The sequence below is a fragment of the Eriocheir sinensis genome, chromosome 27, assembly GCF_024679095.1.
Source record: "Eriocheir sinensis breed Jianghai 21 chromosome 27, ASM2467909v1, whole genome shotgun sequence".
Taxonomy (NCBI): Eukaryota; Metazoa; Arthropoda; class Malacostraca; order Decapoda; family Varunidae; genus Eriocheir; species Eriocheir sinensis.
The window spans coordinates 10933113-10955365 of NC_066535.1; the positions used below are offsets into that span (position 1 = coordinate 10933113).

The 22253-nt window shown below is 46.0% G+C and overlaps 2 protein-coding genes across 15 annotated transcripts; one reads left to right on the forward strand and one right to left on the reverse strand.

The window, feature by feature from the left end:
- The first annotated feature begins 674 nt into the window (after positions 1-674).
- LOC127004129 (uncharacterized) lies at positions 675-12419 on the forward strand. Of its 14 annotated transcripts, XR_007757656.1 has the most exons (16): positions 941-1045; positions 1284-1367; positions 1985-2134; positions 3993-4057; positions 4411-4565; positions 4819-4888; positions 5172-5237; positions 6267-6362; positions 6926-7047; positions 7429-7571; positions 9002-9132; positions 9498-9654; positions 9848-10025; positions 10446-11251; positions 11311-11370; positions 11431-12419. XR_007757656.1 is itself a non-coding variant. In XM_050871516.1 (14 exons), exons 2-14 carry the CDS (start codon positions 1307-1309, stop codon positions 10543-10545), a joined length of 1494 nt encoding a protein of 497 aa, XP_050727473.1. In that variant the 5' UTR covers positions 675-729; positions 1284-1306; the 3' UTR covers positions 10546-12419. The 14 variants fall into 14 exon arrangements, 7 of the variants coding, with proteins under 7 accessions (XP_050727473.1, XP_050727477.1, XP_050727479.1 ...); XR_007757653.1 differs by having other exon boundaries at positions 10446-11370; XR_007757650.1 differs by lacking the exon at positions 11311-11370 and having other exon boundaries at positions 10446-11310; positions 11371-12419.
- LOC127004284 (basic proline-rich protein-like) lies at positions 12071-20704 on the reverse strand. The gene is made up of 4 exons (XM_050871845.1): positions 20606-20704; positions 17665-19132; positions 16451-17588; positions 12071-12074 (listed from the first exon to the last, which is right to left on the reverse strand). Exons 1-4 carry the CDS (start codon positions 20702-20704, stop codon positions 12071-12073), a joined length of 2709 nt encoding a protein of 902 aa, XP_050727802.1.
- Between the last annotated feature and the right edge of the window lie 1549 nt (positions 20705-22253).

Here is a 22253-nt window from a genome sequence, read left to right on the forward strand (position 1 = left end):
TGCTGACGATGTGTGGTGTTGATGGCAGAAAACTCAGAAGGCATGGACAGACTGCTGAAGATTGTCACAGAATTTGGCACGGAGTGGGAAGTGAAGCTCAGTAACAGAAAATGCAAGATGATGGAGTTCAACACTGCAGAAAATGGACAGTGGATAATTGGAGATGACGTTGTTGAAGCAGTAGAAAAATTCACATATTTAGGAATGGAAATAAACAAAGAGGGCCGGTGTAGGAGGAGATGCCCAGAAGAAAAGCAATGAAGGAAAGGCAAGAAAGATGATGACATTGATGGGAATGATCATGAATGCTGGCAGCAGAGAAATCAACAAGTATGAACATGGAAGATGCCTATGAAAAGGTATATGGCAGTATCGCAGAGTCTCTATGGAGCAGAAGTGACCACTGACCAGATATAGAATGGAGGACTTTAGAAAATTAGAAATCACCCAAAATTCAATGGCAAGATGGTGTTTATAGAAGCATCCAAAAGAACAGCAATAGAAGCACTACGAGGAGAGATGGGATGGAGTTCATTTAAAGAGAGAATTAGTGCAGGAAAGCTGGGTTTTATGAAGAAAATCGAAACGATGGATGAAGGAAGTTATATCCTAGCTATATATACAGGGGTGACATAATCTGTGGCCATGCAGTATGCCGGGGAGTTGCGTGAATATGTATGTTTCACCCAACAGTGTGCGTCAGTGTTCACCCAAGCCATTCTTTTAAAAGTAATGATCATATTCAAGACGTGCCATCGATCATGAATAACTTGGATCACAAAAATGAACGTAAAAATTAAACGTGAAGACTAAATATAAAGAATAAGTGAAGAATAAATATTATTTATTCTTCACTTATTCTTTATATTTAGTCTTCACGTTTAATTTTTACGTTCATTTTTCACATTTATTCTTTAGAGAGAGAGAGAGAGAGAGAGAGCACACCGGATGAATATACGTATAGACAGGGGTGTCATAAAGTGGCCAGTCTGTCTGTTTCACCCTACAGTGTGCGTCAGTGTTCAGCCAAGCCATTCTTTTAAAAGTAATGAGCATGTGATCTGATCCTTAGATTTAGATTTTCACATTTGTAGCTGGGGATGTTTGATTACTCTGATCACCCTGTCTAATCCTTCAGAGAAACGATTATAGTCGATATAGTCTTTCTAAGTGCAGCAACAATCCCTTCGCTCGGGCTCTCACAAGGTCCAATACCATTCTCAATTATCATGTGTAATACTACTTTTATGTGCATATTATTACTGTGTTTCTTACATTCACAGGTAATAATGCTACTTGAGCTGAGATGGTCCGCCCAGTGTATTCACTAAGCATTCTGATTCTCCTGGCCAACCCATTGCTCGGAGGTAAGATGAGTTACGGGTGTAGAGGACTTCATGCAAGGACAGGAACACACACACACACTCTCTCTCTCTCTCTCTCTCTCTCTCTCTCTCTCTCTCTCTCTCTCTCTCTCTGTGTGTGTGTGTGTGTGTGTGTGTACTAGGAAATATTTGACGGAAGGGTGCCCCGGTTGCATCACGTAAGCTACGTGAATATCTCACACACACACACACACACACACACACACACACACACACAAAGCTCGTTGAGTGCTGCCCCAACAAAGGCACAAGTTGGCACACTGTAACAGGCGCGCTTGTCACCCTTGCTGTTTGACATGTTTTCGTGATCGAATTTCGCCCAAATGGAATAAAAGCATACGATTAATACATTTCTTATAAACACGTTATTAAGTGATTGATAAATACAAAAAAAAATACTTTCATGCTATAACAATAAACAAGTTAGAAGTACAAAATACAACATACTTTTGGATAGAAACTCTGGGGCAGACTGTTGTGTTTTCTATCCATCTGTCTATCTCTGGGGAGGATTAAAGGAACATTAGTTATCAATCCATTTCTTTCCTTCATCCTTGAGATTTCATCGTTAGAACTACGAGGTTATGTTTTCTTTATAGTGTTGTCTACCATCTGTCTATCTCCCTGGGAAGGTTCCGCGGCGGTGGGTGAGCAGTGTGTGGTGACTGGGGTCCAGGTGGCGTCTGATGAGAGGGCCTCAACCTACTCCTTCAACCTCACCATGAGAAACCCATCGTGCTCAAGGAGAGGTGAGTGGAAGTGAGCCACCAAGCTGTTGCCATCACTGCAGCAAGTAAAGTGTGGTCTAGGTGTCATCAATGCCTGTTCCATAATTGTTAAAGTCATAGGTACACGCTCCCAAGATGAAGTTTGGTGAGCTTTTGTGCAGAACCTTTCGCTCTTACCCTATGAAGATAGCGGACTTGTACCTCATTCTTACGCCTTCTCCGTCCCTTCGTCGCAAAAACCTAGTAATAATAATAATAACAATAATTACAACAACAATAACAAAAAAAAAATAGCGGCTTAATGACAAGGCTGGGGCAAGTAAGTGTCCGTTCCATGTGTATAGGTTTCACTGCCTCAGACCTTACTATCATTTCCGATCCGATTGGGGCAAGAACAACCTGGTGTCCTTGAACGCCTCAAAAACTCAATTTTTTCAGCTATCAACTTGACACAATCTTCCAAACACCTATCCCCTATTCTTCGACAACACTCAGCTGTAACCTTCTCATACACTAAACATCCTCGGTCTATCCTTAACTCAAAATCTCAACTGGAAACTCCATAATTATCTCCTCTCTCACTAAATCAGCTTCCTCGAGGTTGGACGTTCTGTACTGTTTCCGCTAGTTCTCCCCCGCACAGATACTGTCCATATACAGGGGCCTTGTCCGCCCGTATGGAGTCTGCATCACATGTGTGGGGGGGGGGGTTCCACTCACACAGCTCTCTTGGACAGAGCAAATTTAAAGGCTCTTCGTCTCATCTCCTCTTACCGACGGTCTTCTACTTTTTAAATTCCGCTGCCATGTTGCCTCTCTTTTTATTTTTTATCGATATTTTCATGCTAACTGCTCTTCTGAACTTGCTAACTGCATGCCTCCCCCTCTCCCGCGGCCCCGCTGCACTCGACTTTCTACTCTAGCTCATCCCTATACTGTCCAAACCCCTTATGTAAGAGTTAACTAGCATCATCACTCTTTCATCCCTTACACTGGTAAACCCTGGAACAGTCTTTCTTCGTCAGCATTTCCTCCTGCCTATGACTTGACCTCTTTCAAGAAGGGTGTATCAAGACACCTCTCCACCCGAAATTGACCTCTCTTTTGGCCACTCTTTACTTTTGTCTGTTGTGGGAGCGGTGAGTAGCGAGCTTTTTTTCTACACTCTTTTTGTTGCCCTTGAGCAGTCTCACTTGTAAAAAAAAAAAAAAAAAAAAAATCGTTCTCAAAAGTTTAATCAAATATGGAGAAAGGATCTGAAAATTCTACAGCTTAACGGAAATGCCTTTGTGCATGAACAAAGACGATAATTGTTAAAACTTCCGTTTGAGACATCTTTGTTGTACTGGCTCGTGACGTTATGTTTATAGATCCTGTGGGACGTTTCCTGCTCCTGTATCTATAGTTGAAGGGCGACATGTTTTTGATGGAAAGCCGATTCGAAGTGAGAGACAGTTTGGCTTTTGATTCGACGTCTGCTCTTGCTGCAACATTTGGTAGACTGACGTGTTTCTCTTGATGGGGATAAAACCAACTCTTGCAGAAGAAAGATGCATAGTTACCTAACAGTTTCGGCGGACACTGGCATCATCTTCAATGGCAAGGAAAAGGACTGGAAGTATCTTTTTTTCATTATTGTTTTCATTTTATCTGCCCTTGACCTGTTTCCTTTGCCGTAAAAAAAAAAAAAAATGAGGATCCGTGCTGACATACCTCACGTCCTCTCTTACTTCTTACCACTGAAGATGGTCCACCGGAACTGCTTGGTAAATATACACATATGGTCTGCAAGTGTGGGATTTATTCTCAGTAACTTTTGGTCTCGGTTGAGTTTCTATTTTAATTTTTTTCAACGTCTGTTTCTGGGGCAACGTTTCAGATGGCCTGATAATCAGCCGGGTGAACTGCGATGGATACAAGCAAGATCACAAGCTTCGGCCCCAGGTAAGCTGTTGGCTGTTGACCTATCTATCTGCCTATATCTATCCGTCTATCAGTCTATCAATCTAATTATCCGTCCAACTATCTAACAACAATTTTTGCTGCTCTGTTTTTTATTCCTTGAGCTTACGGATCTGTCTGTCTGTCTGTCTGTCTGTCTCTCTCTCTAACTACCCATCCATCTATCTGCCCATAATTAACAATCTATCGCTCCTCTTTCTTTCCTGATATTTACGGACCTATCTATCTATCTATCTATGTATCCATCTACCTATCTTTCTAATCAATAATCCTCCCTCCATCCAGCTAAGTCTATCCATCGCTCTATTTTTTTCTTTCCCTATGTTTATGGACAGGATGAAGGCAAGATCACCCAGCTCGTACTGCGCGGGAAGTGGAAGGTGAAGGTGGAGCAGAACGAGGTGTCGGGGGTGATGGGCCCCGTCGAGTCTGAATGCTTTCCCAGTCTGGGCTTGCTGCTGTCCCCTGAGATACCTTTACTGTCCTTCACGTGAGTGGTCATGGGGAGAACGGGAAACCTCAATATACGGAGATGTTGCTGTTCTGATTGTTGTTAGCGATGGATGGATGGATGGATGTCGTTGTGGTGGTATTATTTTGATGTGGTATAGACTCTGGTATTGTTATTATTAAATTTTGTGGTTATTCTTGTGGTGATTGGAGTTTCAGTTAACCTGCATTTGTCTATTTGTTGACCTATCTATCTATTTAACTGTTTTTTCTCTCTCTCTCTCTCTTACCAGGCCCAAAGAACTAACTATCATTCTTCCTACCGATCCGAGAGTGAGCGGCTGGTGTATTGACACATACAAAGTAAGATTCACACACACACACACACACACACACACACACACACACACACACACACACACACACACACACACACACACACACACACACTGTCAATCTCTTGGTCAGTTTTAATACCAGGAGAGTCTGTGGGTGTATGTGTAAGATTGATATAGATAGATGAGAGAGAGAGAGAGAGAGAGAGAGAGAGAGAGAGAGAGAGAGAGAGAGAGAGAGAGAGAGAGAGAGAGAGAGAGAGAGAATTACTGATTGATAAAATAATTCCACAATCTGCTTCTTTCACCAGATCATCGAGAAGAGCGAGGCCTATGCATGTAAATATTCTACAGACTTCTCACGTGTGCAAAAAAAGGTGAGTCGGAAAAATAAGTTAATTGCCCTGAACTCTTTTTAAATGCCTTTCTTCTGGACGTATTTTCAGGGTAGCATCATCATCTTATTTCAATGGTTATCTCTATCTTCGGCATCACATTATTTTTGTTCCCTATTTGTTATGCCACACTGCACGCCCTAAAGTTAAGCGGTGTTTCTATTTTTCCTATGCATGTTATGGTGTTATGGTAATCGTTTTAATGGTCAGCTGTCCTTATCGTTTCTTATTCTGAGTATTCCCTTCTGTAGTTTTTTCCATATTATTGTTACTCTTTTCTTCCTTGTGTCACTGTTTCTTGCAGGCTATCACTCTTTCCATCTTTTCTCTTTCCTCCTTCTATCTACTCCATTCTTTTATAATTAAGAAGAAGTATAAGCAACAGTGTTCGTCTTCACCATTTCATGCATCTTTTTTCCACGCTTTTGAAATATAACACAATGAGTATCGAAGGTTGCATCTAAGAACAGGCAAACTTATCCACGTCAATGTAACTGTTCAATATCTCTTTCCTTCTCTCTCATGAAAAGAAAAAGAAAACAAATATACATGACCTAATGCAATTGATGATCATTAGTTCTGTAGTCACGCGTCTATGTCGGAGCGAAGCCATAATGTTAGCGGTTATAAGGGAAAAAATGCTTATGAACACTATTTCTTTGATTTCCAATTCTACCTACTTTCGAATCTACTTAATTGTCTACCGTTCTACATCCTCCTCACACACATCTCTCTCTCTCTCTCTCTCTCTCTCTCTCTCTCTCTCTCTCTCTCTCTCTCTCTCTCTCTCTCTCTCTCTCCTGCCACTTCCTTCACCTCGCCATTCACTAAGTTGAAATACAAAGACTTGGTGACATAAAATTTAATAGGATTCCACTTTTAAGTTTAAGGACAGACCACCTTGCCTGGACCATAGGGTCTGTGTGGTCTGAATAACTATGTATATCTATGTAAACACACTCTCTCTATCTATCTATCTCTCTCTCTCATACACACGTCATGCTGTTACAGTTTCGCCGGAATCCTCACCTCAAGAACAGGTGCCAGAACAGCGGCTCCCTAAAGATCGCCTACGACTTCGACCCCGACGGCTGTTACTGCTTCGTGGTGAGTGGGACTACTGGCCGAGTTATTATTATTATTATTATCAATTATCTGGTTATTTCTTCATCCTTTTCGTGTTCATGCTTTTTGTTTGGTCTAGTCATACTACATTTGTTTTCCTTTTTTGGCTTGTGAATGATGGTTTGTCTGCTATGCCACTTCCCTTTCTTTGCTATGCCAGCCCTATCATGGTGACTTAGGACTATTTTTGGGGGGGGTGGGTGGGTGGGGGGGGTGATGACAGGACTGAGTTTATTCATCGTTTTGCACGCATCATTTATATTTGGGGAAAGCAAAACTTGGAAAACCTGAGATGTAGGAAAAACTAGTCATTGTTCACTTCGGAAAATTGAGATGAAGAAACAAACAAACCATTATGAAATTACAGACTGATAAACTCTCACTAATTTCATAACTGCTCATTTTTACGCCTCAGCTAATTTTCCGGTGTTTTATTGCCTTTCTTCTTGATATTATATGCTGAGAGGAAGGATGTGTACAAATTGGCAAACCTATTCTAATCGTGCCATGCTTTCTTTAACCTTGTGACCGCGGCCGCGGGGCAGATGAAAGCGATCACCGATTTGAGTCTGATTCCTCCCCAAGTCCTCGTCTCCACCAACAGCTGCAGGTCCTCCCTTCCGCTGGTTGAGAACGGCAAGGATTCAATGGCCCCCCTGCCTCTCACGTGAGCCTTATGAGTTTGTTTGATTTTATACACTTTATTGGGATTTCTTAATTTTCTTATTTGTTTTCATATACTGATTTCTCTAAGTTTGTTTGTTTTTATATTCATTTATGTATTAACTAACAAATTTCCTTTTGCTTATTCAAATTAACCAGTTTTGATAAGAATGCGATGACAAACAGTTCAGATTTTTTTTCTCATTTCAAAAACTTTCTTGCATTATCGGAAGCCAAACTCCTTGATTTTGTTACTCATGGCAAAAAAAAGTATAAATTACTCGAAATCACTTTACACTGCCTCGTCAGGAAGGGACTGTCAGGTGCAACAAGAACAACCTCTACGGCTCCCTATGTTATATTTTCACTCACCGTTGGTTCGCAGGGAACGGGAGAAGCTTACTTTGGCCCTGGTGGTGGGGCTGCCGCTGGTGACGGTGGTGGTGGTGGTGTCGCTTCTGCTGGTGGCAACCCGTTGTCAACCGCAATGGCTCGGCGACCTCTTGGCCTTGCGTCGCCGACCAGCAGGTGTGGATCAAGCTTTCCCTGTTAATGATTATGAAATATTTTTGTTACATCAGCTTGTGGGGATGATATCAAGGAACCGATAAAAAACAACAGAAAACAAACAAAGAATCAAAACTATAATAAAAAACAAAACAAAGACATAATCAAGCCAAAAGTAACAAAACGAAAAAAAAAAAAAAAATTTGCGGGTAAATTAACAAAAAAAAAAAGGACCAAAAACAAAACAAAGACATAACCAAGCCAAACGTAAACAAAGCAAAACAAAACAAAACGAAAAAAAAAAGCTTGCGGGTAAAAACAAAAACAAAAAAAAAAAAAAACAGACAAAGATTCAAAACCATAACCAAAACGAAAACGAAAACAACCAAACCAAATAAAAACAGACAAATCAAAACATCAACAGCAACAACAACACAACTTATGGGTAAAATAGCAAACACACACACAATAAGTCCACGAGTGCTCAACATGTATTTTCTGGCCATGTTTAATCGAACCTTACATATATATTTTCAAGGTAATTTTTTGTTTTCCTTTGTGTGAAGAGCAACGTAGTGCATCCGCTGTTTTATCTCCTGTTTATCTACTGGTCTGTCTCCTCTACATCCTCCGCACACACACACACACACACACACACACTCTCTCTCTCTCTCTCTCTCTCTCTCTCTCTCTCTCTCTCTCTCTCTCTCTCTCTCTCTCTCTCTCTCTCTCTCTCTCTCTCTCTCTCTCTCTCTCTCTCTCTCTCTCTCGTTTTCTATTTTATTTCTCTTTCTTTTTCTTTCTTTTTTCTTTCTTTCTAACTTTCTTTCTTTCTTTCTTTCCTTCTCTCTTTCTTTCTTTCTCTCTTTCAATCTCTCTCTCTGTTCCACACACACACACAAAGAAAATCTAGATATCCGCAGAAGGTCCGTTTGCTGTATCTTATCGCTGTGTGTAAATATAGAAGCTAACACAAGGCACATAAGAAAAAAATAATGCGTTGTGAATCTATTTAATGCTAACGATCACTGACTCAGCGGCACAGAAATTTGTTTTTTTCCTTTTTTACAGTAATGAAGGAGCTCAAGGGCAAAAATAAATAAAGAATGAAAGCCCGCCAATTACTGCAACTATAAAGAAAGTAGAAACGAGTGGCCAAGAGAGGTCAGTATCAGATGGAGAGGCAGTGAACACCCTCTCCGTCAAGTCAATTATTCAGTCACTAAGTCCCATCGCGCCCTCAGAAAAGCAAATAAACGCCTGTGACAAAAAAAAAAGCTAAATGCGGAAAAAGGATACAGTAGCTAAAATATGAGTTTTCTTCCAATTTCTTTAATCTAATCGCTTATGGCATCTCCTAATTGTTTCGTTGTTGTCTTGAAGTTATTATTTTTTGGTCCATTTTTTTCTCTCCTTTCGCTGTCTTTAATCATTTACTTGTTTCATTTTAGAGGGAAAGAAAAAACCTGCGCCGCGTCAGCCACTGCGTGAAGACAAGGTAGTGTTGCTCCTCCACGCCCGAGACACCTCAGGCAACAAGACCCTGGCCATCCTCAGAAAACACCTCCAACCCGAGTTCAAGGTGAGCAGATGAAAACCGCACATTCCTGATGCAGTGTTAGACTATAGGTAAAGTGCGTCTTATTCACCATGTTCTGAACACGCCCTGAACTCTTAACCACATTCCGATGGACTTATGGAACTCCCAATCGCTGGCCAGTCCCCTCTCCAAAAGAGCTTGGGAGCTGCATAGTGACAAGTCTTTTTTTTCTTCTTTTGGCTAGGGCTGACACCCCACACCACACCCTCACACACTCAGGAGAGGAACAGAGGCACGTATGACAGGAAACTGCCCATCCTTCTCTACTCCCCCAGGGAATCGAAACCGGGACCTCTGAGATGTGCCGGAGATGGTGCCTATCTAAATATTTCAATGGTCTTTTTCAGGTACACGATATTTTTGAGAACGGTGACCCCGAGAGACTGGCCGACCCCACCGGCTGGCTGCTGGCGATGGTGCAACAGGGTTCGGGAGTTAAGCTGCTGCTGGTGGAATCTCCCGCGCTGCAGAACCAGGTGCAAACCATAGTCCAGTCTTCCACAGGTGAGTTAGAAAGAGAGTAAGAAAACAAAATCACATGCACATAATTCTACGCAGTCAACAACCCTGGTTATCATTCGAACAGAGAGCCTGACCTTTCCCTCCTAAAACTGAAAAAAATAGCACTTACAAGAAATCTGGCAGAGAAATCACACGCAAACATTCCCATAAAACACCTGTAACTCCCTTCCCACAGAGCTCAACAACCTGACTGGGAGCGGCAAGGTGAGGGCGGCGGAAGACAGCAGCTCTCCGGTAGCCCGTGATGGGGACTTCCTTTTGACCTTCGCCCTCCGACAAATTCTCTGCACGGACCTCAAACAAAACTACTCGAGGGTGTTCGTTGTGAGGTTGACTGACGCTCAGGAGCAGGGGTAGGTACACCTTCAAAGATCTACTATGTCGCACTACATCATACCTACCACTGCCTTATAATATTGTCTCTTTTCTTCTTGGCGGATTCGCTTTCAAATTTTTCTTTTTGATTTATATTATCCACGAAATACTTGCCCATAGTTCACCAATTTATTCGTGGACTGAATGACCTTTGCTTTTCTATGATACACCCAATACGTTCTGTTGAAATGTTATGATTTTACAACCCTGACATTTTTATCCTTCTTTCCTAGTTTGACATATATGCCCTTCCTTTGACTCATGAGCACCCCAAAAGGTCATAAGCTGGCCTTTCCATCATCTCACGTCAGCAGGCCTACCATCCCCTCAATGCAACCTTCCTTCCCTCTCGTTCCTTCTGGCTGCATCGAATAACATACTTGCAATCCTTCCTGCAGGTTGGTGCAGTATGAGGACTGGCTTGACCTCGTGGTGAAGACAGCACGCTACAATCTACCCTGCCATTACAACAGACTCAAAGAGGACTTGTTGATGTGAAAAGAGGAAGATACCGAAAAACACCACACAAGCATTAACGAAGGCGTGTATATCTGATGAAGTTCAATTTTTATAATTTGTCGATGTGTTATCAATACGTAGGAGAGTTAGCTTATCTTTTAGCCTTGTGTTTCCTCACTCTTTAGCGATCACTTTAAATTTTGTATTGATAGTGAACATGAAACCGTATGCGCCAGGACAAAGGACCGATTTTATGACCCAGTAATCGACAATATCATGAGACTGAGGTCCAGACTCTCAAACATTTCAAGCCTCGTACACCCACATTTGGCAAGGCATTCTTTGAGGTTGTAGGCATTCCTATTGGTAATTTTATGAGTCTAGTAATAGTTTGACAGTTTCTGCACCATAAAAGGGAGCAACACTAATGAAAACACGACTACTCTCCTTTGTGGTCTTTGGAAATGGTGGTTGTGAGAGCCGTACGTGAGCCTCTGAGAAAACTGGCCTGAGTGGCATGTGAAGGCATTGCAGATGGGCGTGCAAAATATTAGTTTCAATTTGCCTTAGAACCCAGTCACTCGGGTGGGGAAGTGGGGGTGGAGATCCAATCCAATTCGGTGCCAGTGCCAAGCCCGTGTCAATCGGGAGTGCTGGGGTCAGGAAGGGCATCGAAATCAGAGGACGGGGTGTATGATCGGGCTGGGTGAGGGAGAGTTGTCAGAAGCATTAAGCACACATAGAGGTAGGAAGAATGTACATAAGTTAAATTTGAGTTGCCAGAAACATTAAGCACAGATAGAGGTAGGAAATAAAGTATATAAGTTAAATTTGAGTTGCCAGAAACATTAACCACACATAGAGGTAGGAAAGAATGTACATAAGTTAAATTTGAGTTGCCAGAAACATTAAGCACATATAGAGGTAGGAAAGAATGTACATAAGTTAAATTTGAGTTGTCAGAAACATTAAGCACACATAGAGGTAGGATGAATGTACATAAGTTAAATTTGCCATAGACTAAATTACGTTAGCAAGACGTTACTGACCCAAAGTAAAGCTGTATATACAAATTCACCATCCTGTCACGGTAGTGATGATAGTTACGGTGAAAGGATGAATGTCAGTGACTATATAGCTGTGTAAAGCTCGCACTCATGCCTCGGTGTGGTCATGCCTTTACACGAGGAGGCTGGCACAGAAGAAATGAAAGATTGTTTATACTCACTGAGGGAAAGTTAAAGTATGCCTCCGAGATCATTTAAATATATATTACTTTGTAGTCGCGCCTACGGGACTGTCGGCCTGTCGCGCCTATGAAGGGTAAATGTATGGATTAATGTAAGTAAAGTGTCGCGCCTATGGAGGGTACATGTATGGCTTAATGTAATGTAAGGATAATGTAAGGACATAGATGTATAATATAGGGAGAAAGAGCGGGGCCCTCCGAGCGAGTTGTAGGTGCGCCCCGAGTGGGCTGTTCACACAATACAGAGGCAGGGGAGATCAGATGGGCAGGGATAGATGGTGTTAAGAAGAGGCCCTAACCCCGGGGTTAAAAGTGCTAGCTATGGGGATGGGGGGGGCGGGGTCTCGCCTCAGGCCCAGAGATAGAAGGAAGGCGATAGGGCCAGGGCACGGAGGTCTTCCCCTTGCGCTGGCTGAGGGGTAAGGAGAGGAGCCGGTGTCCGCCTGCCTGTCCCCGCAGCAGACAGGAAAGAGAGAGGAACTGTAAAGCTGTTATAAGATCGCTCAATATTGTAAATTACATAAGTTTGGTGTTAATTGTCTCGTAGGATAAGGTGACATTTGGTTTATGCTAGTAACTGTGTTCTATTGTTGTTTGATACGTGCTTACTCGAGGTGTATTGCGTACCTCACAGGTTTACTGCATTAGAGCGAGTCAAAACGAGTCGGGTCGTGTGATTAACCCTGCAGCCGCCGCAATGGCGGAAACATACTTATATTATTGTTAATAATGTCAACAACAGTTATGTTAATCTCTCACTGGTATTCAAGTACAGCATCATCATCGTCATAATCATCATCACCATCATCATTAGGAGGACTTTCCCAAAGTCCTTTGTTCTCTCCGTCCGATGTTAGTGTAGTGTTTGAATTGTAATTGACGCACATGGAAATCTTTGTCACTCGTGCACGTGGCCGCTCATCCCTCTGAAAGTTTAGCCACACGAATTTTAGGCTGCATCCCACTAAACAGTGGCGTCGCGAGGGTTGCTGGCCCCGGAGACAAAGTCAGTAATGGCGCTCCCACAACCCCCCGGGCAATAAGGATAAAAGTGAAGCGAGGGTTTTTAACTGACAGTTGTGTGGGTTACAAAATTTAACATGAAATCAAGAGATACATGTAACTAATTTTTATATTATAATGCTGTTTCAGCATGACTTTTCCAGATAAACTCAAAACAGCTAATGATGATGATGAAAATAATTAGATTCATACTAATACATTCAATGAGTAAATTGCTTGTATAACCTATTGTTCTTAGGTTCACTCGCATGCTGCAATATTGAACTATAATCTTTTTTTAAATGTGTATCAGGTAACAACAACTAATTCTATATTACTTCAAAATAGGATCAGTAGTATACAACATGGGGCCTGTATGGATGGAAGGATGTGATATTAAGAGGGTTGCACGTACAGAACTTTTGAGATAATTAGAGATTAAAACGAACTGGAAAATTATATACAGCCTGTCTGCTTGACATGATAAATGTGTCAATGCATCTTGCATTATGTTTAAACATGTATTTTTTTTGCCTTTTCTGCTGCAAATTGGTCTATTATTTCATTAAAGTTGATTGTATTTGTGACCTCCTGTTCCACACTTGGTAGAGTCAAAGCCGACAACCTTTCCTGGCCCATTGCTGCACGAAGGTAAGACAACATAAGTTTCATCTTACTGAAGGATCGCTCACAACTAGCAATCGATACTGCGATGGTTAGCAATATCTGAAGACACACTCGAAGGTTTGGAGAAACACTTTCATCTCCATACTGTACTATAAAGTGAAGTAATTCTTGTGGCGTTGAAGCAATTCTTGTGGCGTTGTGACAGTGACGTCATCTCGTGTCTTGAGCAACATTTTGCAGTTTACAATTTCGTTGAAAAGTTCTAAGCCATCCAAGTCCGTGTCATAGAAACCTCCCATGACAATGCACCTTTCTTTGATGTTTGTTTCATCACTTGCATCTAGCAGTCCTTTAGTATCCAACAGAAAGAAAAACTTGGGATCTAAGTTATGTAATTTGATGAATCGTTCGACCATTTCAGTAAGCATTCTGTCAGCAGTACCTTTCAGCTATCGTTCCATCTCATTTTCTGCTCACAAACCCACATCTTCACTAGTTCCACTTGGCACTCTATCAATTCTGACATTCCAAGTATCACACTTTGGCGCCCCCTAAGTACTGCGCCCGGGGACATATGTCCCCCCAAGCCCCTCCCCCCCTCGCGACGCCACTGCCACTAAGCCGTTTTGGGGACAGAATAAGAAGAAAAGCAGAGACCATCGGTGTATATGTATATTTTAGATATCCTACTCAATATGTTTCTAATGAAAAAAAACAAAAAAACTATTTGGTTACAAAACATTTGTTTGCTGTGACAGGACTATTACTGCCGCCTTCCCAAATAGTCCCTGTTCTGGTGGACACACTCCGAGGGTGGGCGGACCAAGCCCCTTACAACCCGCCAAGCAGGTCGCATCCTCACTACTCATCTGCCTCGCTTCCTCTTCCTCCAGCCCTTCAAGGGGGTTCCCGCTCAGCACTAAGCAACACGAGGGTTTAGGCGGCGAAAAAAATGGTTGTATAACGTTGGTAGCAATAGGTAACAGAAATAATGTGCTTGATTTTTATGTATAAAGGTGAATGTATATATATATATATATATATATATATATATATACATATATATATATATATATATATATATATATATATATATGTATATATATATATATATATATATACGTAACGTAAATCATTATGAATATAAGTGACTAATTTTTTTAATTAACTATATCCATCTACAAACACAAGCAGAAATAGAAGTGTGTGTGTGTGTGTGTGTGTGTGTGTGTGTGTGTGTGTGTGTGTGTGTGTGTGTGTGTGTGTGTGTGTGTGTGTGTGTGTGTCTAAATATATATATATATATATATAGAGATATATATATATATATATATATATATATATATATATATATATATATATATATATATATATATATATTTTTTTTTTTTTACATCTAAGGAGACAGCTCAAGGGCGCAAAGAAAAAAAGAAAAGAAAAAAAGGCCCGCCACTCACCGCTCCCGAACAGAGGTTAAAGGAGTGTCCAAAATCAGAGGCCAACTTCGGGAGGAGAGGTGTCCCGATACCCTCCTCTTCTAAGAGTTCAAGTCGTAGGCAGGAGGAAATACAGATGAAGGAAGAATGTTCCAGAGTTTACCAGCGTGAGGGATGAAAGAGTGAAGATGCTGGTTAACTCTTGCATAAGGGGTTTGGACAGTATAGGGATGAGCATGAGTAGAAAGTCGAGTGCAGCGGGGCCGCGGGAGGGGGGGAGGCATGCAGTTAGCAAGTTCAGAAGAGCAGTCAGCGTGGAAATATCGATAGAAGATAGAAAGAGAGGCAACATTGCGGCGGAATTTAAGAGGTAGAAGACTATCAGTATGAGGAGGAGAGCTGATGAGACGAAAAGCCTTAGCCTCCACTCTGTCCAGAAGAGCTGTGTGAGTGGAGCCCCCCCACACATGAGATGCATACTCCATACGAGGGCAGACAAGGCCCCTGTATATGGACAGCAACTGTGCAGGGGAGAAGAACTGGCGGAGACGGTACAGAACGCCCAGCCTCGAGGAAGCTGATTTAGTAAGAGATGAGATATGAAGTTTCCAGTTGAGATTTTGAGTTAAGGATAGACCGAGGATGTTTAGTGTTGAGGAAGGTGATAGCTGGGTGTTGTCAAAGAATAGGGGATAGTTGTTTGGAAGATTGTGTCGAGTGGATAGGTGGAGAAACTGTGTTTTGAGGCGTTGAAGGACACCAGGTTCTTCTTGCCCTAATCGGAAATAATAGTAAGGTCTGAGGCTAAGCGTTCTGCAGCCTCCAGCCTTGAGTCGTTAAGTTCCTGAAGGGTGGGTCTTCTATTAAAAGAAGTTGAATAATGCAGAGTGGAATCACCGGCGTAGGAATGGATAGGACAGTTCGTTTTGGAAAGAAGATCATCAATGAACAACAGAAAAGATTGGGAGATAGGACAGACCCCTGTGTGACACCACTGTTAATAGATAGAGGGGAACAACAGTGACCGTCTACCCCGCCAGAAATAGACATAGACCGCTATATATATATATATATATATATATATATATATATATATATATATATATATATATATATATATATATATATATATATATATATATATATATATATATATATATACACACACATATATATATATATATATATATATATATATATATATATATATATATATATATATATATATATATATATATATATGTGTGTGTGTGTGTGTGTGTGTGTGTGTGTGTGTGTGTGTATATATATATATATATATATATATATATATATATATATATATATATATATATATATATATATATATATATATATATATATATATATATATCTCTCTCTCTCTCTCTCTCTCTCTATATAAAGATAGATATATATATGTATATATATAAACTCCCACGCTGACAGTCTGAGTGAAGATGAGCGAGGCCCAGGCCGCGGGTCACTCACTGGGATTCCCCGACACTACCCACCCGCTGGCCTTGAGAGGCGGGCGAGGGAGGGGTAATCAGGAGAAAGGGGAGGGAGCAGCAGTTGGTGAGAGGGGGCTGCAGGGGCTAGGAGGGAACAACAGGGTCTGGGAGGAAACCACAGGGGCTGGGAGGGGGCAGGGTCTGGGAGGGGGCAGGGGCTAAGAGGGGGCGGCAGGGGCTGTGAGGGGGCGGCAGGGGCTTGGAGGGTGCGCCAGGGGCTGGTAGGTGGGCGGCAGGGGCTAGGAGGGGGCGCCAGGGGCTGAGGGGCGGCAGGGACTGGCAGTTGGCGGCAAGGGCTGCGAGGGGGTGGCAGGGGCTGGTAGTTGGCGGCAAGGGCTGGGAGGGGGCGGCAGGGGCTGTGAGTTGGCGGAAGGGGCTGGGAGGGGGCGGTAGGGGCTGAGAGGGGCAGCAGGGGCTGGTAGTTGGCAGCAAGGGCTGGGAGGGGGCGGCAGGGGCTGAGAGGGGACGGCAGGGGCTGGTAGTTGGCGGCAAGGGCTGGGAGGGGGCGCCAAGGGCTGGGAGGGGGAGGCAGGGGCTGGGAGTTGGCGGCAAGGGCTGGGAGGGGCAGCAGGCTGGTAGTTCTGGGAAGGGCTGGGAGGGGGCGCCAGGGGCTGGGAGGGGGCGGCAAGGGCTGGGAGGGGGCGGCAGGGGCTGGTTGTTTGCGGGAAGGGCTGGGAGGGGGCGGAAGGGGCTGGGAGGGGGCGGTAGGGGCTGGGAGGGGGCGGCAGGGGCTGGAAGAGGGCGGCAGGGGCTGGGAGGGGGCGGCATGGGCTGGGAGGGGGCGGCAGGGGCTGGGAGGGGCGGCAACGGCTGAGAGAGGGCGGCAGGGGCTGGGAGAGGGCGGCAAGGGCTGGGAGGGGGCAGCAAGGGCTGGAAGACGCGGCAGGGGCTGGGAGGGGGCAGCAAGGGCTGGGAGGGGCGGCAAGGGCTGGGAGAAGGCGGCAGGGACTGGGAGGGGGCAGCAGGGGCTGGGAGAGGGCAGTAGGGGCTGGGAGGTGGCAGCAAGGGCTGGGAGGGGCGGAAGGGGCTGGGAGGGGCAGTAGGGGCTTAGAGGGCACAGCAGGGGCTGGTAGTTGGCGGCAAGGGCTGGGAGGGGGCGGCAGGGGCTGAGAGGGGACGGCAGGAGCTGGTAGTTGGCGGCAAGGGCTGGGAGGGGCGCCAGGGGCTGAGAGGGGTGGCAGGGGCTGGGAGTTGGGCAAGGGCTGCGAGGGGCGGCAGGGGCTGATAGTTCTGGGAAGGGCTGGGAGGCGCCAGGGGCTGGGATGGGGCAAGGGCTGGGAGGGGCAGCAAGGGCTGGGAGGGGCGGCAGGGGCTGGTTGTTGGCGGGAAGGGCTGGGAGGAGGCAGCGGGGGCTGGGAGGGGGCGGCAAGGGCTGGGAGGGGCGGCAAGGGCTGGGAGAGCAGCAGGGGCTGGGAGGGGGCAAGGGCTGGGAGAGGGCGGTAGGGGCTGGGAGGGGCGGCAACGGCTGAGAGAGGGCGGCAGGCTGGGAGGGGCGGCAAGAGCTGGGAGGGGCAGCAAGGGCTGGGAGGAGGCGGCAGGGGCTGGGAGAGGGCGGTAGGGGCTGGGAGGTGGCGGCAAGGGCTGGGAGGGGGGGGCAAGGGCTGGGAGAGGGCAGGGGCTGGGCTGGGAGGCGGCAGGGGCTGGGAGAGGCAGGGGCTGGGAGGTGGCAGCAAGGCTGGGAGGGGCAGTAAGGGCTGGGAGGGGGCAGCAAGGGCTGGGAGAGGGCGGTAGGGGGAGGAGGTGGCAAGGGCTGGGAGAGGGCGGTAGGGGCGGGGAGGGGCTGGGAGGGCGGCAGGGGTGGGAGGGGGCGGCAGGGGCTGGGAGGGGGCGGCAAGGGCTGGAAGGGGGCAGCAAGGGCTGGAAGAGGGCGGTAGGGGCTGGGAGGGGGCGGCATGGGCTGGAAGAGGGCGGTAGGGGCAGGGAGGGGCAGCAAGGGCTGGGAGGGGCGGCAGGGGCTGGGAGGGGGCTGGGAGGGGGTGGCAGGGCTGGGAGGGGCGGCAAGGGCTGGGAGGGGGTGGCAGGGGCTGGGAGGGCAGCAAGGGCTGGGAGGGGGCAGGCAAGGGGCTGGGAGGTGGCGGCAAGGGCTGGGAGGGGGGCAGGGCTGAGGGGCGGCAAGGGCTGGGAGGGCGGCAAGGGCTGGGAGGGGCTGGGAGGGAGCAGTAGGGGCTGAGAGGGGCAGCAAGGGCTGGGAGGGGCAGCAGGGGCTGGGAGGGGCAGCAAGGGCTGGGAGAGAGCGGCAGGGGCTGGGAGGGGGCGGCAAGGGCTGGGAGAGGGCGGTAGGGGTTGGGAGGTGGCGGCAAGGGCTGGGAGAGGGCGGTAGGGGCTGGGAGGGGCGGCAAGGGCTGGGAGAGAACGTTAGGGGCTGGGATGGGCGGCAAGGGCTGGGAGAGGGCGGCAAGGGCTGGGAGAGGGCGGCAGGGACTGGGAGGGAGCGGCAAGGGCTGGGAGGGGGCGGAAGAGGCTGGAAGGGGGCGGCATGGGCTGGGAGTTTGCGGAAGGGGCTGGGAGGGGGCGGCAAGTGCTGGGAGGGGGCGGCAGGGGCTGGGAGAGGGCGGGAGGGGCTGGGAGGGGGCGGGAAGGGCTGGGAGAGGGCGGTAGGGGCTGGGAGGGGGCGGCAGGGGCTGGGAGGGGGCGGCAAGGGCTGAGAGGGGGCGGGAGGGGCTGGGAAGGGGCGGCAGGGGCTGGTAGTTGGCGGCAAGGGCTGGGAGGGGGCGGCAGGGGCTGGTAGTTGGCGGCAAGAGCTGGGAGAGGGCGGCAGGGGCTGGGAGGGGGCGGCAGGGGCTGGGAGGGGGCGGCGGGGACTGGGAGGGGGCGGGAAGGGAGGAAAGTGAGCGGCAGGGGAGAAAAGGGGGGCGGCAAGGAAGGAACGTGAAGAAATGGCGACAGGGGTGAGCTAATGAAAGCAACAGGGGTGGACTGAGATCGGTAGGGGAGCGCAGGGTGACGAGGAGCAGGGGGGGACAAATATGAAGGGTAAGGTTGGGAGGAGATAAGGAAGGCAAGGGGGAACAGGTAGAAGCGTGCAGGGATGGCAGGGTGGTTGTGGCAGGGGTGAAGAGTGAATATAATCATGTAGAGTGAGGGAGGAAGGGAATGAGCAGGGAGAGGAGAAGAGGAGTGTATAGGCAAGGGGGAACAGGCAGAAGCGTGCAGGGATGGCAGGGTGGTTGTGGCAGGGGTGAAGAGTGAATATAGTCATGTAGAGTGAGGGAGGAAGGGAATGAGCAGGGATAAGAGAAGATGAGTGTATATAAGGAGACAGAAAGGTAAGGCAAGGAGAGGGAAAGGATTATGAAGAAAAACAGGAGGAAAAGGAGAGCAGAAGAATAGCTGGAAGGGAGGAGAGAGAAAGATGAGTCTAAACATGGGAACAGAGAATAAAACCAGGGAAGTGAGAGGCCATGGGATAGGACGGTGAGAAGGGAGAAGGGAGAAAAGAGAAATAAAATAATGGTAGGGTGAATGAGGATGGTCAGACCAGAGGGTGGAGAGTGTGAGGGACGCTGAAGGGAGGGCAAAAACAGACGCATTAAGGAAAGATGTCCCAAAATTCAAGAAAAGAGTAAACAGAAAACAATGATAAAAAAGATGTTGCGTGACAAAATAATGATCTGCAGTTATGAAAAGAGAAAGGATGGAAGACTATTAGGTTTAGTTAGCCGAGGAAAACGGTAAGTAAAAAGAGTAAAATGAAATAGTCAGTTAATCAAGGTAAAAACTGAGAGCTGCGAGAAAACTTATTATCCAAACAAGTTACCGTGACCTTCATTTTTGTTTTTACTTCTTCTTGCGTGTGGCTGTCTGATGAAATGGTTTGTACCGTGACGCGGCACCTTGGCTTTCAGTGCAGTGGCGTGAAACTATTTTTTAACCAATGATATTAAAAACCCCCATTAATGAACATCCCCGAGCTAGACACCTAAGGACCAAATAGCCCTTTTACGGTTACCCCTCTTTCCATGAAGCTGCCGTGAGCTGGGATAGAACCACAGATCCATTTTCTTAAACATTTCGGCGCCCAAGCATACACATTTAACAAGGTTTTCGTACAGGTTTCGGGTATTTCCATAGGTACCCTCATGACCCTAGTGGTAGTTTGACCCTTCTTCTCTACTATGAACCTGAAAAACACCCAAAACCTGATGAATTTCTTTAATGGTCTTTGGAAATAGTTAATGTGAGAGACAAAAGAAAATAATAATACCGACCAAAACTTACTGGTCACAGAGTATATGTGCGTCATTCACCATGGTCTGATCACGCGCTGGACTCACGGTCGTCACCCAGTACCCGGCCCTAATGAACTTTGGGCTCAGGTGACGGATCTTTGAGTCAGGCTGGAACCTCACACCCAACACAGACCTGGAGCCCATTCACTATTGGGTGGAGATGGGCAAAAATTAAGGAGACTGCCCGTCCATCTCCACTCCACCAGGGAATCGAACACAAGCCCTCTCGTTTGTGGGTCGAGCGCGCTAACCACTGGACTGAAGAACAAAGTGTGTGTGTGTGTGTGTGTGTGTGTGTGTGTGTGTGTGTGTGTGTGTGTGTGTGTCTCTCTCTCTCTCTCAGCGTCCAGTGTAACACGATTGACTCCTTTAAAAACAAGCTCGACCGTCACTTCCTTGAACTTAATATTAACTAGATTAGAAAAGCAACGTTTTGGAGCCATCTGATTAATGTAAAACCACTTAGGTTTAAGGACAGACCACCTAGTCTGGACCATGGGGTCTGTGTGGTCTGATTTTCTATTCTATGTAATTCTCTCTTAGTTGTATATAGATAACTAAAACTCAAGCCTTCTACCTTTGAGTTCACTTTTGCTTAATAGAGGAGGATACTTTCCTGCCCTTGTGTTTTCCGTATCAACGTCAAATAATTTTTACGGAAAGATTTATTTAAGGATAGTTTAAAGAATTTTTTTAATAATTTTTTTTCCCTTCTGGAAAATTTGCTACTGAACACAGCAACCCAAACGTCCTATACTTTTTGTGCCTTTGTGTGTTTTTTGTTTGTTTTTTGTCAAGTTTACGAGTTTGTTGAAGATCACACATGCAATTCACAGAGCAACACTGTATAAGCTTAATATGGGGAACATGAAACATCCCTGAAGCTCGTGGCGCCGACAACACATGCGCATGTCACCCGTCAGCTGAATTAGAAAGTCGGGAAAGGAGAAGACCCGCTATCCCGGTCGTGGGGCAAGGTCAGGGCGACTGAACTCTGGGAAAGGTTTGCTCTGGTAGAATCCTGGGATTTCCAGGCTGACGAACCTAACCTGTCGGCTTCCATGCTCGAACCTTCAGTTGGTTACAGAAAGTTGGAGGGAAAGCACTCAGTGGCGAGGGGACGTGACGGTGCTCCTAACAGTGAAGTCCTTGAAGTTCCTTGCTGGAACAAGAAACACGTGTCAAAATGCCTTCTTTCACTGTGACGAACTGAAGGAGGTTGAAAAATGTCCCTTTCTCTGTGACGCATCAAAGGAGGTTGAAACTTGTCTCTCTTTCTCTGTGACGCACCGGACGGGGATGAAATGTGAGCCTCTGTCGTTGTGACATGGATGGGCGGCGATACAACGTGTGGGTGTGGGTGTGAGTGTAGATGTCGTGGATTGAAAAAAAAAAAGCAAATTTGGTTGATTCCCCTAAAAGAAATCAGAGAAAAACTAAACCTAAACGAAAAAATTCTGTGAATATAAGAAAAAATTCGGATATCAGTTTGCAAGAAGAAAAATATACCAAACCAACAGAAGAGGCGTGAAAAAGTATTACAAAAGCAATTCAAAGTGCTGTGAATAAAAAAAATGTGTGAATATAAATGTTTTGGATATCAGTTTGCGAGAAGAAAAAAGAATATATCGATACATCAGAGGAGGCGTGAAAATAGTATTACAAAATGATTCAAAGAGCAGTGAATAATAAT

What these genes read in the sequence shown, in the direction of transcription:
- LOC127004129 (XM_050871516.1), top strand. Translation starts at nt 1,307, where the DNA reads ATGGTCCGCCCAGTGTATTCACTAAGCATTCTGATTCTCCTGGCCAAC. An exon ending in GGTGTATTGACACATACAAA is followed by an intron (nt 4,889 to 5,171) that starts GTAAGATTCACA and finishes TTCTTTCACCAG; the next exon opens with ATCATCGAGAAGAGCGAGGC. An exon ending in ACGGCTGTTACTGCTTCGTG is followed by an intron (nt 6,363 to 6,925) that starts GTGAGTGGGACT and finishes GCCGCGGGGCAG; the next exon opens with ATGAAAGCGATCACCGATTT.
- LOC127004284 (XM_050871845.1), bottom strand. Translation starts at nt 20,704, where the DNA reads ATGGGCTCCAGGTCTGTGTTGGGTGTGAGGTTCCAGCCTGACTCAAAG. An exon ending in CCGGGTACTGGGTGACGACC is followed by an intron (nt 19,133 to 20,605) that starts GTGAGTCCAGCG and finishes GCCCCCTCCCAG; the next exon opens with TCCCCGCCGCCCCCTCCCAG. An exon ending in GCCCCCGCTGCCTCCTCCCA is followed by an intron (nt 17,589 to 17,664) that starts GCCCTTCCCGCC and finishes GCCCCATCCCAG; the next exon opens with CCCCTGGCGCCTCCCAGCCC.